A 17,675-nucleotide genomic window follows, 5' to 3' on the forward strand; every position below is an offset into this window, starting at 1 on the left:
ACTTAGGGTAACTATCGACAGGGATCTGCGGCTGCTCCTGTGACTGTCAGATGACTGCAAGTGGTGTAGTTGTGAAGCACAGTTACCTCAAACCAAACCCACCGAGTGCATGCGAAAGCCACTGTTTTAAACCTCACAGACACACTCTTTGCCTTCAGGTGTATTTCTAAGTGAAACTCAGAATTGAGACACGCATTTGCAAAGCGCTGAGAAAGTCCAAGCCAGTTGGATCCGAATGACGACGCCTGCCCACACCCTCACTTGAGAAGCATTATTTTTGTTGTTTATCTGCCATAACCTCGAATTATCAGTCACGGGGCAGGGCGTTTTGGGGAGGAGCTTTGATCTTTCGCTCAGGGCACGGGGCAATAGTGGGAGCTGCGGGCTGCCCCGGGACGGGCTCGGGGCGCGGCAGGGACCGGCCGGAGCAGGAGGGCAGCCCGGGCTGGTGCACTCACGCCGCGGTGCCGGTGCCGAGCAGCCCGGCCCTCGCTGCACTCAGAGCCGGCCGTGCCGGGGCCGCTGCGGCTCCCGGGGCGTTCCCCGCCAGCCCTCCCCGGTACCCCGGGGGTCTGCCGAGCCGCGCTGGACACAGCCAGAAGTTTCCAGCCAGCGGCTCCTCCGCCCTCCTCCTCCGCGTCCCGCCCCTGGTCCCTCCCCCGCCGCCGCCGTTTCCAGACAGTTCCAGCCCCGCGCCCCCGCCCCCCGGCCCGCGGCGGATAAAGCGGCCGGCGCGGCCCCCGGGCTCTGCCCCGCCATGAGCGCCGCCGCGCAGAGCCCGCCGCCGCCTCAGATGGAGGGCAGCGCCGAGCCGCTGCCCCCCGGCTGGGAGATCAAGATCGACCCGCAGACCGGCTGGCCCTTCTTCGTGGATCACAACAGCCGCACCACGACCTGGAGCGACCCGCGCCTGCGGGCAGCGCCGCAGGTAGGGCGGGCGGGGGTGGCCGGGCCGGGTGTCCCGGCGGGGCGAGGGGGGTCGGGGGCCGCGCTCCCCCCGCGCGTGGCGATGCCGTGAGGGCAGGAGCTGCCTTTTGTCTCTGACGCACTGCAGTCCCTTTTTTGTGCATTCAATCATTTGATACCTCGGCCCTGTAATGTTTATTTAAAGTTGGTGAAGTCCGCCCGGCCTGCCAGGGGAGAGGCGAACCTGATTTATTTTTCATCGTGAACTGCCCGAACGCCGGATGCCTTTAAAAAAGGAGCGATCCGGCTCGGAGTCCAACTTCTTTTTTCTTTCCCCCGTTTGCTTTTCGCTGGTCCAAAACTCTGCCGGCAGCTGCCGCTCCGGTTTTGTCGCGAAGCACGCTCGGGGAAAAGCCGCATCTCAGTCCAAATATGTCCATGGAAGGAGCGGCGCGGAGGGGAGAGCGGCCGGGGCCCTGCGGAGTGACCCTTTCGGGTCAGCTCCTGCGGCTTTTGGGGAATACAGCCCGCTCCTTGGGGGAACGCAGCCCTCTGACCCCACAGGGCGGCTGCTGTGAGCAGAAAGTGCTGGAAACTTGAGCCGAGTCGGATTTGCCTGGTGGGAAAGCGATTCCCCGGGGTCTCGGCGCGCTTCTCTGCGCGGAGCATCGCCTAACCCCGGGCGCGTCGGGCTCTCGGGGCGTCCCTGCCGGCCGGGGGCTCGGGCACGGAGATCGGCGGGGCTGGACCGGAGCCCGGGGCCGGCGGGCGCCGGGGAGGGGCCGCGCCGGGGAGCGGCGGCTGCTGCGGGGCCCCGGGGCCTGAGGGGACGGGGCCGGGGCCGCGGGGGGACAGCAGGGTTGGGGTCCGCGCAGCAGCGGGGAAGGGGCCGCGGGATGCGGCTGCGCTGGAGCTCTGTTGAAAGTTTTTTCTCCCAATGCAAGGAGCGACGCGCTCAAGAAGTGTTAATTATTTTATGAACTTGCCGTTTCTTAAAATAGTAATTGCCCGGTTTGTGAGGGCAGACCGTGACAGAAAGCTCGGCGTGAGAGCAGCTGGCCTCGGAAAGGAAGGGACGTACTTCTCTGTCACAAATTAACCCCCTTTGCAGGTCTCTAAGTGCTGGTTCGTTTGGTCTATAAATAAATTCTACTAATAATACGCAGAGGTCTTAGAAAAATGTAATTTGAAAAACAAGAATATTGAGACTAGCATAGGAAAAACTATTTTCTCTCCTTTTTGGAGGCACCTGCTACCACTTGCTGTTACGGTAGTAAAAATAAAAATAATGTGGTTTTTATAACCATAGAATGTACTTGAGAAGAAAAGTGTTGTGTTTACTGAAAGGGTTTTGTTCCAGGAATACCACTTGAGCCTAACCCATTTAACAGAACAGTCAGAGTCAAGCTGCTTTCAATAATTGTGTGAAGAGTGTTGGAAGCTGTCTGATGGATCAGCCCTCTGCTTGAGTGGGTGCCTGAAACAAAACAAATTTTCACCCCTATCTCGTGTGAAATCTGTGGTGATGAGAATCGCCTCTGTGCCTCTTCTGCCAATTGCAAGGGTAGTCACAGGTACAAAAAGCTGTATCTGATTTTGAACAGCTTTTTTGGGACACATTCTTTACCAAACAGGAAAATCTGCTACTCCTGGCTGTTATCAGGAGCGTGTGCTTTGGGCTTTTTCACTGGGAGACAGAGAAATGCCTCTGGAGATGAGCTGTTGATTTTTGGGAGTTTCTAGCTAAAAACAGTCCTCCAGTTTATGGTGGTAGAAGTTGTGTGTAACTGCTCTCGCAGAGACATTTATCAGCCTCAAATTAAATGTATTTGCTGGAATTCATGGACAGCTGCTGAAATAATCAGTTTGAATACTAGTGTATTTCACTAGGACAGGTACTAGTTAGCAAAAGAATCTTAGAATTAGGCCCAAGGAAAATGTCTTTTTCTAAATATTCTCTTAGCTGGACAATGCCAAGGAAGGCAGATTACCCACTGACATTGAATTTCAAAACTAGCAAGGATTTTTGAAGACGCCAAACTTCTGTTAATACCTAAACAGGTAGGAAGGACGTAAGAGATGAAAGCAGAAGATGCGATTGGATGGAGAGAGCTTTCTGATTTCCTTCATTCTCAGCCTAGCTCAGATGAGAACTTGGGGCTGATAGAAGTGATCTGAGAATCACAAAAGCTGGCTGCATTTGTGAGACTTCATGAGACTTCGTTCTTTTCAAGAACGAGTATACAAAGATCAAACTTATGCTGACTCCATGACTGCATTGCTTTCACTGAAATCTGACAGTGAAATTGGCAATTTTTTTACCGTCTTTGAGGTGGTCTTGCACTGTATCCACCAATATTCTGTGTGTGAATGTTTGTTCCCTTTCTCAAGAGATTAGGTAATGAAATGAGGTGTTACATTCTAAGTGGACAATGTCTGTAGCACGGCTCTAGGGCTCGCTGAGCTTTTCTAGCTGGGTAAGAATATAGCTGAGGCAGGGTCATAAAAAGTCCTGTTGTTCCCAAGTGCTTGATCTTGGTCTTCTCACTTACCCTAGGCTTAACATCAGTGTAGCCATGCTTGCTGCAGGAGTCTGTGCCAGACGCATAATCGGGTAAAAGTTGAAGTGGCTCTTCAGAAATTTTAACCCATGACAAATGTATTTTAAAGCAACAAAACCAGACCTTGTTTTTGCATTTAACTCTGTATTTGAGGTGCATTTGTGAATTCAGGCTCTCTGTTATTTCTTCATTCAGTCTGGCCTTTACTTTTTACTGACATGAAGGATGAGTGTTCTTCTTCTGTGTGTTTGTTTCTGTTACATGTGAGAAATCACTGCAGCGTAAGGATGGATTGGGGAGCCCTTAATTAGAAAGAGGGAAAAACCTCATGTTGTTTCAGTGAGAAATAAGGAATGACTTTGCAAGTGACAGAAAAATATTTATTAATGAAGCTTCCTGGTAGACTAATGGTTTTCTTTCAAGGACCTGATTAGTTAACAGTAAGACATTTAAGGAGTAAGGTGAAATTAATACTGTGAAGATGTGTTAAAATCTAGTAAAAATGTGTTTACTAGCAATGCCACTCTTATTTTTTTTTGATAGAATTACTCATTTCCTATGCTTATTTGTTGTAGTTATTTTCTTTGCTAACTTAGAGCATCACAGGTCTGTGTACTTCCTGCAGGATTGTCTTATGACATTAAATTGTTCACTTGGTGTTCCCCAAAGTGTCGGTTAAAATTGATTGCACTTAAAGAAGAAAACAAAGGTTTGTATAGGTATTTATCAATACCCCTTCTCTGTGTTGTTTCCACATGCAGTAAACCCCCTGCGAAATAATGCAGCTAAAAATAAACTAAAGGAATTGACTGTGCTGAGCTTCACTAACGGATATGGGAGTGATCAATAGCTCAGTGGTGCCTTGGGTTTGAGATAAAAGCTGCAGCAGCAGCCAGGCACAAGTCAGGGAGCAGCCATAAAAGTGATCTATGATAAGTATTGGCTGCAGCAATGACTGCACAGGCCTAAACAAAGGAAGAAGAAGCCATCTCACCCTGCTGCTGATGCTTCACTGGGGAACAACTGACTACACCTAAGTTTCCATCCTCTCCCTTCATGGCTGTTGCATTTCTTTTCTCTCTGCTTCCCCAAATAAGTCTGAAGTCACTCAGTTCACATCTCTTTAGCAGTGGGCTTATTTTTGAGCACTGACTTCTCATGGTCAAGTTGACTGAAAAATCCTTGGTAGACCAAATTAGAAATTGCATGGAGAGGTCAGAACAGCCTCTGTGAAGCTGTACCTCTTACAGTGGTTCTCCTCAGGGGAGGGGAATGTGAGGTCAGCTTAGTAACATTTAAGGTCTCTTCCACCTGCAGTGTTTTTACATTCCTAATGCTGATGTGCATTCTATCAGGCCAATAAATTAGTTACTAGATTAAAAAGGTACTGCACAGAAAAGGCTCAAGAGGTAGGAGTGGTAAAATTATCAGAAGGGGATTTTTGGGAGGGTTGTGTCCTGGCTTTGCCCAGATTCCCTGCAGCTGCTTGGTGTAGTTATTTAAAGTCCTCCCTGACAGAACATGGTGAGCAGGGAGTTAACTGATGGACATATCAATTAACCTGAAAACAAGGGGTGGGGCTAATCGGAAATAAGAGACAGGAACGCCAGGAAATGATACTGGAGATAATGCAGGAGGCAAAGCAGAGAAGGTGTTGCAGGGTTCTGTGGAACTCCTGGCACCGTGTGCCCCTTATCTAAAGGACAAAGGAAGAGTACTTGTGCCAGGTGGCAGCATTCTTACCTAGGAACTGTATTTTTAACACTTGTATGCACAGGCAGAACTTTTCCATGACTACATGGCAAAAATAGAATTGTTCCCACTTGAACCATGATAAGGCAGGTAACAATCCATTATACTTTGGGGAGTGCAGACAGTATCACTCTGTAGGTAAGCTGTGGTCTCTCTTCATGCCAAGGTGAAGGTGAATGTAAATTAGAAGAAATGGCTTGTTCACACAGATCACATTACTTAATTACAGGCAGAAAGAAAAATGCTGTATCTTAAATATGCTGCAGAAGCTGTTGGTTTGATTATTTTTATTTTTCCTTTTTGGTTTTACAGACAGGAAAATCAGGCATGGGATGGGGAAGAGACTTGTCTGACATTACCCAGTAGGCCGGGTAGCACAAAAGTGTGTTTTTTGTGGCTGATGGCAAAGCCTTCTAATTAATAAAAGGAGTGCAATGTAGCAAGTGCTTTTAGAGTGTTGGAAAATTGCCCTTTAAGGAAGAGAAGTCAGAAAACTGCTGTGTACAAAATAAAAATTTGAAGCCCGACTATAAACTGAATTTCATGGCCCGCTCTTCAACCATCTGCTTGTTCTCCTTTTTATTTTCTTTTTTTGAGGCAATTTTTGAGGCTTGTGCTTTCTGATGTATTTCAGATTCCTGGGTCATAACTAATAGGAAAGCAACAGTTTGCCCACCTGCTTCTTAGGTAATGAGGCAGTGAACAGAAATAACTGAATAAAGTGTCATTCTCATCCCCCTTGGCAAGGGTATTTGTTAGCACTCTGAAGGACTTTTCTCTAAAGTCCATCCCCTAAAGCTGGCAGGGTGGGTGGTGATCCCAGCTCTCTAAGAGCACTCTGCTCCTGGGAGCAGTCATTGTTTCTGTCTCAGACATGTTCAGTTTGGCCCATGGGGTGCTTTCAGTGCCAGCTTCCACTCATGGGCACACTGGGCAGGTGTTGTCATGTCCTCACCAAGGCATTTTAGCTGAAGGAAGAATCCTCCTAGTGATTAAAACAGGACAGGTTTTGTTCCTGGTACAAGATTGAGCTGCAAGATAGCCAGCATATTTGCTCCAGTAAGGCATTGTGTTCTGAAAAGCTGAGGATTAGTTTTCTCCTTCAGTTTTCTCCTTCAGTTTTTAATGGTGTTTATTTACTTCTAATGGCATCGATTAGAGAGAATGTTAATGTAATTCTTGTATAATACAACTTGATAATTACAAGAGAGAACAAAAGGCCTGTTTGCCTACACATGTGTATGTTGGGAAATAAAACTCAGCATTCAGCAAGTGGAACATCAAAAGCAGCTTGGCCTGTAATTGGGTTACATGATGCGACTGACACGAAGTCCTACTGAGACAGCTCATGCAGCTAAGCTTATTCATGGTTTCCTTCAGTCATTAGCTAATGATATCTTGCTCAAATGCCTATGTGCTCAGTCTATATATTTAAGCACAAATTGTGAGTAAAAGGGTGAGAATGCAAATGTCTGCAGCAGCTGAGGCAGGGCTGTAAGAAGTTTGGAGTCAGCACTGAGAGTAAATCACTGGGTACCTTGGAACCCGTGTAGTTCTCTGGGAAGTGTTAGTAAAACCCAGCTCATGCTGATGTTGTGCTATTTATATGTTCAAACACACAGCAGACACGAGGAACTTCTCAGAAATGCTTGGGATGTGTTGACTTCTGTTGGTAGCAAAGGTAGTGTGGTACTTTTGTAGTTCACGGAATAGAGAGGGAAAGAAGGTCTGGCCAGAAGTAAAGTACAAGTGGATGTGGAATCTAATTCAAATGGTTAAAATTTTGCCTTTCCATGACAAAAATGGTATTTCCTTTAATAAATAAAATAGTTACTTCATTCTTAATTTAATAATGGATAACACTGTCTTTTTTGGTTATTCATGGTAATTTCTGATAAAATACAGGTTTGAGCAAGTGTGTGAACAGAACTTGGTTGTTATGTCACTCATTTTGGTTATTGCTGTATTTGATTGTGAAAGAGCAGAATCATGCTACTCCCTTCTTCCTAAATAGATAGGATTTGGGCTTCAAGTTATGAAAGGTGTGTTCTCAAGTAAGATTTTGTTAAGTACTGGTATTTTCTCAGTCATTTAAGCAACCAGAATAATTGCTTGTGTGGTGCTCTATAGCAGCAGCTTGCAAGTTCAGAACGACACTAGAGTCATGGTCCATCTGTTTGCATACAGAGAAGTTGTTTAATCTCTTGGCAGTGTTGGTAAATTTTGTTTTCCCCTTGCTAGATAATATTTACAAAAGAGGTACAATTTAAATACTTGCAGTGCCGCTCTGCAAGAGCTGCAAGGGTGCTACATGTGTGGATAACATCTGCTTTAGAGACTGAATTGACTACTGCAAATAACATCAGTACAGGTTAAGAAAAATGCAGGAGTGCAATGGCAGCAAAGGAGGTTTTAGACTTTATTCTGTAGACCATTTCAATATTGGAGGAATGACAAATGTTTTATGTAAGGAGTCTCAAAAGGGAGATTCTGAATTTGACACAACCATTCAAGTCATTTAACGTGAATACAGAATATTTTGACAAATTTATTTCAAACAGTAGAGCTGTCTTGGAAAACTCCAGTGGCAATTTGCTGGCATCAGCAGTGACTGAATTTGCAGGTTTCTGTGTTTGGGTCTGGAATAACACTTGAGCAGACTTGGGGCACACTAGGAGTTATCCATTCTCCACTCCAGACAGTACAGCTGTGCTGGGAACCCTGGTGCAAGGCTGTGCTTTTGCTCTTGCTGTCACTTTTTTTATTCCAGTGCCTCATGGCTTCAACTCACAAATGGGAGCAAGTTGGAGGATTTTAGTGTCAGTCCTGACAGTGCCCTTCCCACGGGAAGCCAGCAGTAGGATGTGGGGGTATGAAGTGTTTTTTCCAGTTGCTCAACTCGTGCTGGCTGCACCTTTATTTATCCTGGTGATGGCCTCACAACAGAAACGCTTGTCCCCAGAGCTGTGAGCCCTGTCCCTGCTCTGAGCAGCTCTTCAGGCACAGCTCCACTGTCCCTCCTGGGCCAAACCTCTCATTTGCCTGGATGTGATGGCTTACCTCAGCACCTCCTGAAGTGCTGGATCAGGTTTGAGTCTCTGGGGGTATTTCAGGCTACCTGAAATGTCAGCTAAAACTGTTGGGAACATTTCTGAGCTGCTCAATGCAGTTTTTGCATTTTTGTGCTCCCTCCTTTTGGGGGATTCTCTCTCTTCAAGGTAAATTAAATGTGTGATCACAGCCGGGATTGCTGATTGTAGTCCTGGTACTTACTGAAAATTAGTTGATACTTTGCTGCTTGTAGCTACTTGCAATTTTAAGGAACTTCTTGTTTCCTTAGATGAGGACAGGAAAAATTTGCTTTAATTGGTTTCAATGCAGAAACCTGAGTTGGGTTCCTGTTTTCTTAATACTTAAACCAGAAGGATGGTGGAGTAAGACTTATCATTCATTTGTTGGTCATTCTCTTTGTGCAGATTTGAATTAAATGTGAGTTCTGGAGTTTTTCCAGGTAACAGGTTTGTTAATGTAACAAGCAAGAACTGTATGTGATACAAGGCAAATAAAACCAAAAAATGGCTACTTTTTGTTGTGCTGGCTGTTCTGTGGAATTAAAGCATTAGGAGGGAATCTGTGAATTTCTTTAATGTAGTGTGAAGATGAGAGTTTTCCATAGCTTGATTCATTCCTCTCCATTGGCACAGTGTCCCCAGGCACACCTGAGCTTTTCCTGAAGTCTTTCAGAACCTGTTTGCCCAGGCTGGAAACACAGGCTCTCCTGCACAGAACAGAACTGCTTTGGCCAGAATTTTGGAGACAGGAACATTGGGATCTGCACGCACTCCCTGCTGTGTCAGATTCTCACTAAATACAGACCTGAACCCAGGACCTCCTCAGTGGTGTCATTCCCCAGAGATGGGAATTTCAGGATCCCTGGATTGTCCCTGTTGGTGATTTTACCAGGTGGGAGGAAAAGAAACAGGGAAGAAAGAATGTTAAAGATGTGGTGATACAAACTGGCTAATGTAGGCAACTGTTTGCAGAGTCAAGTGTTAATTAAGTGTTGAAGGGGACAGTGCAGAGCAGGAAGTGCATTGTGATGAGAGCACCTTTCCTAAACCTGATCTGTGCCTCGGAGCCACTGATGGTGGGAAAAACAAGGACGCTGCATTTGCTCTTTTACCAAGGGCTGTTCCAGTATGACTGCACAGCTGAGGCCTCTGTGGTTAAACCTGACTACAGGGGAAAAAAGCCTACAACAAAGGGCCAGCTTGAAATACTGACTTTCCACAGGAGCAGAACAGGTTGTCTGAAGCTGTAAGAATATGTGAGAAATTGTGGGAGTATAGTCTATTAAAAAAATAGAGAACAACAAAACAAAAACACTTTAAGTATTGACAGAAGCTTTACTTAATTTTATAAACTGGATGCTTTGAAAAAGCAGTCCAACCTGATTTTTGCTTTGGTTTTGGGCTGCCTCTTTTGTGTTCCCTAGCAGGGCTTAAGTTGCAGAGGCAGATTTCTCAGATTGCTGAGAAGGTTCAAAACAAGGGCAGCCCCACGGGTCTGAGCATGAAGACAAGGGAGGGGAAGGCCATGGCTGGGCTCTTTGGGGGGGTTCATGGAGGGGAGTTGGGACACTGTCCATGTGGAATGATTTATCATTGTGGAGCACTCAGAAAACTGGAGGTCTTGTTCCCAAATCAAAAACAATGCAGACCCCAAAGCAGCTGCTCCCTTTGGCCAGTTCTGTACCCCAGGTGGGGCAGAGCAGCTTTGGCTGACAAAACCTTCTCATGCCAGCTCACCTGTAGGTGCTGCAGGCTCACCCAGCTCCTAAGCCCTTCCCTTAGAGCCGCTGGAAGTGAGGGAATCTCCTTTTTATAGCGGTGGGAGCCGTGGTAGGTGGGGCAGCTGCTCGGGTTACTGCTGGGGACACTGGGGCAGCTGGCGCTCGCAGAATGCCCGCAGTCAGCGCAGCACCAAGGTGCTGCTTCCCGCTGGGATCCATCCCCTCCCCTCCCAGCCCAGACTCTGACACATGCTTGGCTCCAGCACGGCCTCGCATTGTTGTCAGCTGAGCACACCTCAGGTTTATTTTTTTATTTTCCAACAAATGCTGTTTGCTGACGTGAGGGCGCGTCCCTGCAGATCCCGCAGAGCTGTGGGGCCAGGGTTGTACTGGTGGAAGGTGAAAGAGTAAGTGTGTGTTGCTGTGGGGGGTTCTGAAAGCCCCTGAGAGCCTGTGTGGAGCAGAGGAATGTGGTTTCCTGGTAGGGTGAATTTAAAATGACTCATCTGTGGATCCTGGTGCAGACGTTGGCATGAGATCATCCTTGTTCTGCAGCTGGGAAAGCCAACTTCAGATTGCTTCTCTCTGCGAACTTTCTAGGCCTGGCTCTCCTCTGTGCCTCTTCTAGAATCCTTCCTTTGTGGAGGATTTTTTTTTTGAAATGAGTAAAAGGAAATGGAACAGTGAGGCTCAGACTTTGAACTTGTTCCTTTCAGTGTTTTTTGTCTTTATTAGTTTACAGTATCAATTCTCTGTGGTTTTACTGCTAAGAGGAATTCTCAGAATCACTTTTTAAGATGATACTATCATATAGTAAGAACACTGATAATCTGGTTGGTAAAATAGTGAATTCTTGATGAATTAGTATGTCAGTGTGTACAGGAGCAACATGAAATATTTTTGCAGCTTAAACACCCCTTTAAAAATAGGGTTTCCAACACTTGCACCATATGTCCCCTTATTAAATTCTCCTCTTACTGAATAATGACATTACCCTCTGAATGACAGAGGTGCTTGTTACATGATCTGACTTAGAGATACATCTGGAACTTGGCCCTTGTGGGGTCTCAAAATAGAATGACCGATGCAGGAAGAACTTACTAGAGGACTTGTGAGGGCTCTTAGCACAAACCACTTCCACCCTTGCCAGAGCTTTGACATTGTCCAGTGAGTGTACTCAGGCAACACAGGGATTTTTAAATCTTGTTTTTCAGTGTTTTCCTCTTTGATAAGCTATCCTGTCTTCCCCTTCCCTCTCCCTCAATATTTACTGAACCAGATCCTCCTTAGCTGGAAGTGAACACATTTTCATTGTGCAGTGTCAGTATCTCTTCAAATAGCCAGTGGGAAGAATGATACCAACAAAATCTGTGCTTTTGTTGGGATTTGTTTCTTTGCAAGTGTCTTTTCAGATGTAGCATTGAGAAGTGCTGAGGAGATGTCTTTGGTCCCATTGGTACTTGTTTGAATTGGATGAGCTCCCTCTGAAGAGGCTGGGCTAGTGGCTAAGTGCATGATATTCCAGGTGGAATTAGGCAGGTATTTCAAAGAACAAGGGAATGCTTATGAGAAGTGGAGGTGAAAGCCCCACACATAAGCAGATATTTTTATCTTCCTCCCCTTGCCTGCAGTGTTGGCACCCTGCACAGGCCTGAGAGGCTCTGAGCTCCTCACGCGCATCTGATGCTGCTTTTAGGGCAGACCTTTAGGGCAGCTTTATTGAGCTACCAACAACTCTGTGTGCTGTTTTCCCTTGCAGGAAGGCCAGTCCTCAGCCAATGGCCCTTCTCAAGACAGCCCCAAGCAGCCGGCGGCCCGAGAAGGACACGTGGGCTACCCCAAGCTGCGCGCGGGCTACATCCCCATCCCCGTCATCCACGAGGGCCTGGACGGCCGGCAGCAGCACCCCTGCTTCTCCTCCCCGCAGCCTGGGCTGCAGAGGTACAAGACAGAGGCCGTGCCAGCGCCGGGCCAGGCTCAGGCACCCCTCAGGGCGGGCTATGGTGGCCCCGAGTCGCCGGCGGCCGATAAACAATGTGGACAGACACCGGCAGCTGCGGCCACGCACGGAGCCGAGGTGAGCGTCAGGCTGCTGGGCTCTGCTTGCAGTGGTCTTTGCAGCATTTATGGCCTGAATGTCACACATGGGGAGCTTAGGAAGCCCAGCTTGCCGCAGGATTGTGTTTTTTCCCAGTGCTTGCAGAGTACTGAAAGTGCACAGTCATGGCAGCATGAATATGGATGGGGTTTTTTTCTGGCGTCACCCACTTCTGTTCTGGAATGATTCTGCAGAGATAAATGCAGAGCTGAGCAGGCCCTGTGGCAGGGGAGGGTTTTTTTAGGGTTTGTGCAGGTTCTCCTACAAGTGGAGAATGCAGACAAGCCTCCTGTGTTCTGCACTGTGAGTCAAAAGTGGGAGAGACAAGTGTCCAGTCAGCTAACAACCCAGGCCACTTCAGAAGATCTTTGCTTCCTAATTGCAAATTTCAGTTGTATGAAATGGATTTACATATATACACATTTAGAAGTGAGTTGTAAAGTATTTTTGTCCTTCAGTGGCATGTGAAAAAAAATTCAGATTATGGGCTTCTTTGAAAAAATGTCACCCTGCTTGTTTTGTACTTCAGAAGGTGGGATTTTTGGCCTGCTCTCTGTAGAGAATTAGCAAATTGGTATTCTTGTAATATATGGAAATATAAGCCTCATTTTTATTCAAAGTAAGATGAGCAGGAAATTCAGCCTTCACCAAGCTGAAAACATATCAGGTCTGTAATTCAACAGTGGTGGCATCTTCTCTGAAACCCATTTGGAGTTTGAAGAATGTAATTAAAATCCTGCTGGCAGGTTTCTCAGCTATTTTGACTAACCATGCCTGTCTAAGACAACAAGCTCAGCTTTTCCTTCTCCCACCTGTGTACAGCTTTGCCTTGCATGCAGAGTGGCTTTTGGAATGTGTCTTCTGTGCCACTTAATGGAGATAACCAGGGAGGGAGGGCCTCAGAACTTGCTGTTATATGCTCGGGCAGTGCAGTGTGGGTGCCAAGTGACCAGAGCCTGTGTTGGGGCCCCTACACTGCACATCAGCAGTGCCACCAGTAGTGCCAGTGATGGTGCTGTAATGCAAACCATCATTTATTTATCCAAGGTTCCTGCTGTTCCATGGGCAGCTGAGCAGTTGATCAGAATGACAGGAGGGGTTTTTTTCCCTTTCTCTCCTGCAGTGCCTGTTCTCTCCTCTCGCAGCTCAGTCTGGCCTTTAACAGGAGAAGGGGGCAAAGGGGAATTAGCCATATCTGCATCACCAAATTAATGACATGCTCTTAAAAAAAACCCCAACAAAACCTACAAAATCTGTTTGTGTGGCCAGGATCAGAAGTCCATGCTGTGTGCTCTTAGGGGTTTGTCTCCAGCACGTAATTTGTTTGCTTAGCTTTAGTTTACCTCAAATTTAACAGGTTTAGACAGGAACAGCCATGCAAAAGCAGCAAACATTCTGACTGAGCATCCACTCCCTGTTCATTTCAGGGCTGGGAATGCTGTAGCTCAGGTTCCTGCTTGTTATAATGATGCTCTCACAACTTATGTGGTTTGTCTAGTGAGGCTCTTGGCCAAAAATCCAGGGAAATGGAGTCCTTGCACGCCTGAAACACAAGTTCAGTTTCTATGATGATTGCCCCCTTTTCTCTTTAGAAATGAGAAGAATTGTGAACGCACAGTGGTTAACATTTAATAATGGATTTTTGTTTTCATGGCAGCCTCAACCTCCTGGAGCATCTGACCCTCCAACAGCTTCCCCCCAGCCCTCTGGCAGACCCAACGTGGGGAGCCACTCGCTTCCTCGTGGTTACATCCCAATCCCCTGTGATCCATGAAAACATGCCCCGGCAGCCAGCACAGGCCTACCACCAGGCACAGAAGACCCACTACCCTGCCCAGCAGAGCGAGTTCCAAGCCCACCAGCCGGTGTTCCACAAGATCCAGCCGGAGGAGCGGGAGCCCAAGGCGGCGCGAGCGCAGTCTCCGTTCCGGGTGGCTCAGAGAGGCTCCTCCAGTCGGGAGAGCTCCCCGGCCAGAGTGAGCACCCAGGTGCAGCCCCCAGCTCCCATCCGAGTGCAGACAGTAGTAGACAGACCCCAGGTATGTAGAATGGGGAAGTGATTCACCTGCCAGGGACCTGAGCGTGGCTAGAGCTGAAAAATGAGCTTGTACTAACACATACATGAAAGCACCTAAAGCAGTCTCCACTGTTAAGTTTAAACAGACTGGGAGATCCTGAGATAAGCTGCAAGTTGCCTTTCCACCTGTCAGGACTGTGGTAGATCACTGAAATATGATTTAATCTTCTCTTGTCAGAGTATAATTTGGTGTAATTACACTGAGGTCACTGATGTTGCATTATGTTTATGAGACGAAAACCAGGTCTGTGGGATTTGTGACATCTATGTAAATATACTTCACTGATGTCTCAGAACCATTTAGGGGATAGCATCAGATGCACAAAGTAATTTTTCCTATGAAGAAAGGGGATAAGCAAAATCCAGAGCTTTTTGTTCTTCTGACTTGAAGTGTGTTCTTGGTCATAGAACCTGCTGGCATTGAACATTTTTTCCATGTTAGAATTCTTACTAAATCTACAATTAAAAGCCTACTGGGAGTTAGACAGCTCTGAGTGTGTGGAAGGGGCTATGTACAGAAACAAGCCTTGATTTCCTCTCTGGAGATTTTTCACATTAAAAATGACAGAAGCAGACTTAGGTTAATAATTTTGAAAACCCAGGCTAGGACAAAACAAGGAAGACTAAAGATTTAATGGCATATTCTAGGTCAGTGCTAATTTATTTATCTTTGTGGGTGAGAGTTTGCTCTCCCTAATCAAATTTTATGATTAACAGGTAAAGCAGTAACAGATTTGTAGTGTAGGCCATTTACATACTTGGTTGGAATAAAATACCAATATTTTAATATTTAAATCCATGAGAGCTGTATTTACTATCTTTCAGAATGACTGTTTATGTGCCCAAGTAACTAAAGGGGATGTCAGGGGGAGGAAAATGCAGATCTCCTAAATTTCAGTTTTCTGCTAAGACTTCAAAACTAATCTCAACTTCAAGAGTTTTCTGATTTGATGATTTAAAAGTGGAGTAATCCCAAGGATAGTCTCTAATCACTAGAGCATAAGAAGATTGACACAGTAACCTCTTCATGTAAATAGGTTAAAGATTAAAAATAAGCACTAACCAAAAAAGGAATGTCCTGAAAACAGAAATAGGGTGAGAATAGCCCAAAGTGTGATTAAAACTCAGCAAAGTAGTTGGCTTTTCAAGAAAGATGAGCCCTTAACTAGTGAAATGGGATGAAATCTTTCTTCAACAAGAAATCTCACTGACTTAAGCTAGGTGAAGGCTTTGCTCAAAGGTCCTATCTTTTAAACCTGCTTCTGGGGCTGATTTTATTGAGCATGGGCAGGATTTGGTGGGTTAAATTTAATGTTTGAGAGAGTTGATTGGTGATTATAATAACTGTTCAGCACAGTGCTATTTTTCAGTTTAAAACCGTAAAATCCAGCAACGCTCAGGGAAGATTAAACATCTCATGTGTGTGAAATTGCACTGCTAGGAGTACAGAAAATTAGATGGTAGATTACTTGTTGTTTAGAGGGAAATAAGGAGCATTGTGTCTCAACACAAAACTTGCCTTGCTCGCCAGGTTTCTCAGCAGCAAGTCCCAGCTCAGGAGCCACCAAGACCAGCCCCTCCTCCTGAAGTCAAGCCTGACAACAAGGCAGCCCCACCGCCCGAAACAGAGGCACCCTCCACATATATCCCAATCCAGGTCACCCACCAAGAGCCAGATCCTAAACCACAGCCCCAGAAGCCTCCAGCCATGGCAGAGAAAGCTGATAAAAAGGCTCCTTCCCCTGCTAAGGCTGCTCCCCCCCAGGAGAGGCCTCCTCCCGAAGAAGCGGCACTGCCGAAGACGATGGAAACAGGAGAGCCTCAAAAACATCCTGGTGTTTTGAAAGTGGAAGCAATTCTGGAGAAAGTACAAATGCTTGAGCAGGCAGTCAACTCCTTTGAAGGCAAGAAAACTGACAAAAAGTACTTGATGATTGAAGAGTATTTGACCAAAGAGTTGCTAGCCCTAGACTCAGTGGACCCTGAGGGTCGTGCGGATGTGCGCCAGGCCAGGAGAGATGGCGTAAGGAAGGTCCAGACCATTTTGGAAAAACTTGAACAGAAAGCAGAAGATGTCCCAGAACCTGTTCAAGTTGATGGACTTCAGCCAAATTTGCCAGAGCCTAAGCCACCACAGGAAATCATGGAGATTGAACCTGTGGAAGTCAAGAGCAAGGGAGATACCAGTAATAAAAATGCTCAAGAGGAAACCAAAATGGAAAGACATCAGCCTGAAACCAAGGAAGAAGTGTTTACCAATCTTGCCACCACGACAAACACATCCAATAATCCAACTGAACCATAACCACGTGCTGAAATCAAATCTCTCAGACTTTATAACTTAAAGTGTGTTTAAGTGAATTTTAAGTTGCATGCATTTCCGGAGCTCTTTTCAACTGGTTTTAATCAACATAGCAGCTTGGGACACAGTAAACACTTTGTGGGGAAAGGAGGGAGCTAGAAAGAAAGTGATGCATTTATCCTTTATTCTTACACTATGTAAAAGACATGTTTCAAAAATAAACCCTGTACATTAATTGCTTTTAGATAAGCTGAATGGAAAAGAAAAATGACTTCAGGGTTAATATTGATGCGTGTTGTTTAAGGTGTATTCTTTTGCAGGTGATTTTTGTAAAATCAGTGGCCTGCATTGTCAGAATACCAGTCCTCCTACAAGGATAGCCACTCTTAACAGTAATGTTTTTACTTTTAATGTTCACAGTTGGGCACTTTAAGTAATGATGGATAGAAAGTGTGCAAGAAACTATAGGGATATTTATATGTGTGCAGGACTTCAATGCTATATTTTAAGAGGGAAATAAAATAATGTGGAAGCCTAATTTAGTCTTGTGATTTTATAAGCTGGAGCTGTAAAGGCAATAATTGGTTTTAAATACACTATTCTGAACACAGATTTGTTAGTACAGCATTATAGTTGAAGTCTGACAGCTGGTTTCTCAACAAGGCAAAAACATTTCTCTGTGTCCTTCCTTCTGATGTTGCTGTGTCACATCTATGGATTGAGAAAGGAATTTGGCTGAGCATTTCTGCCCCCTCACCCTGGAAGTCACCATTTAACAGAAATGTTTATAACATTGAGATCTGTGGTTGTCTTAGAAATCTCCAGATCTTAACTTCTGCAAAGTCACTATTGTTTTATTAACAGTTATGAAATTTTGTATGCAGAAGTACAAAATTTTTTGTATTTAGAAATACATTTTGTATTCATAGAGTGAGTAGGATTCCTCTCGCTTTGTGAGCAGTTTTAAGCAATGCTTTATACAAAGAGATTAACAATTTGTGCTTAAGCAAGAGAGATAAACCATTTTTCTGCTACAGGCATGCGAAATGAAAGCAGCAGAGTCAGTGCAGGAGTGCAGGGGAGGAAGGAGTCCTAACTGAAATCCAGAAGTTACACTTGACTTGTTAATTTTATAAATGCACATTTTCTTTCAGCTGATAGCATGTTTGCAGCATAGAACCCCAAAT

At 45.7% G+C, this 17,675-nt stretch overlaps 1 protein-coding gene across 1 annotated transcript; it reads left to right on the top strand.

Annotated features, from left to right (window-relative positions):
* The first annotated feature begins 729 nt into the window (after positions 1-729).
* BAG3 (BCL2 associated athanogene 3) lies at positions 730-17,026 on the top strand. The gene is given in 5 exon segments (XM_030951581.1): positions 730-928; positions 11,771-12,088; positions 13,767-13,868; positions 13,870-14,148; positions 15,718-17,026. Coding segments are annotated over 5 exon segments (1,644 nt in total). The 5' UTR covers positions 730-757; the 3' UTR covers positions 16,492-17,026.
* The last annotated feature ends 649 nt before the right edge of the window (positions 17,027-17,675 follow it).

This window comes from Camarhynchus parvulus, chromosome 6 (genome assembly GCF_901933205.1).
Source record: "Camarhynchus parvulus chromosome 6, STF_HiC, whole genome shotgun sequence".
Taxonomy (NCBI): Eukaryota; Metazoa; Chordata; class Aves; order Passeriformes; family Thraupidae; genus Camarhynchus; species Camarhynchus parvulus.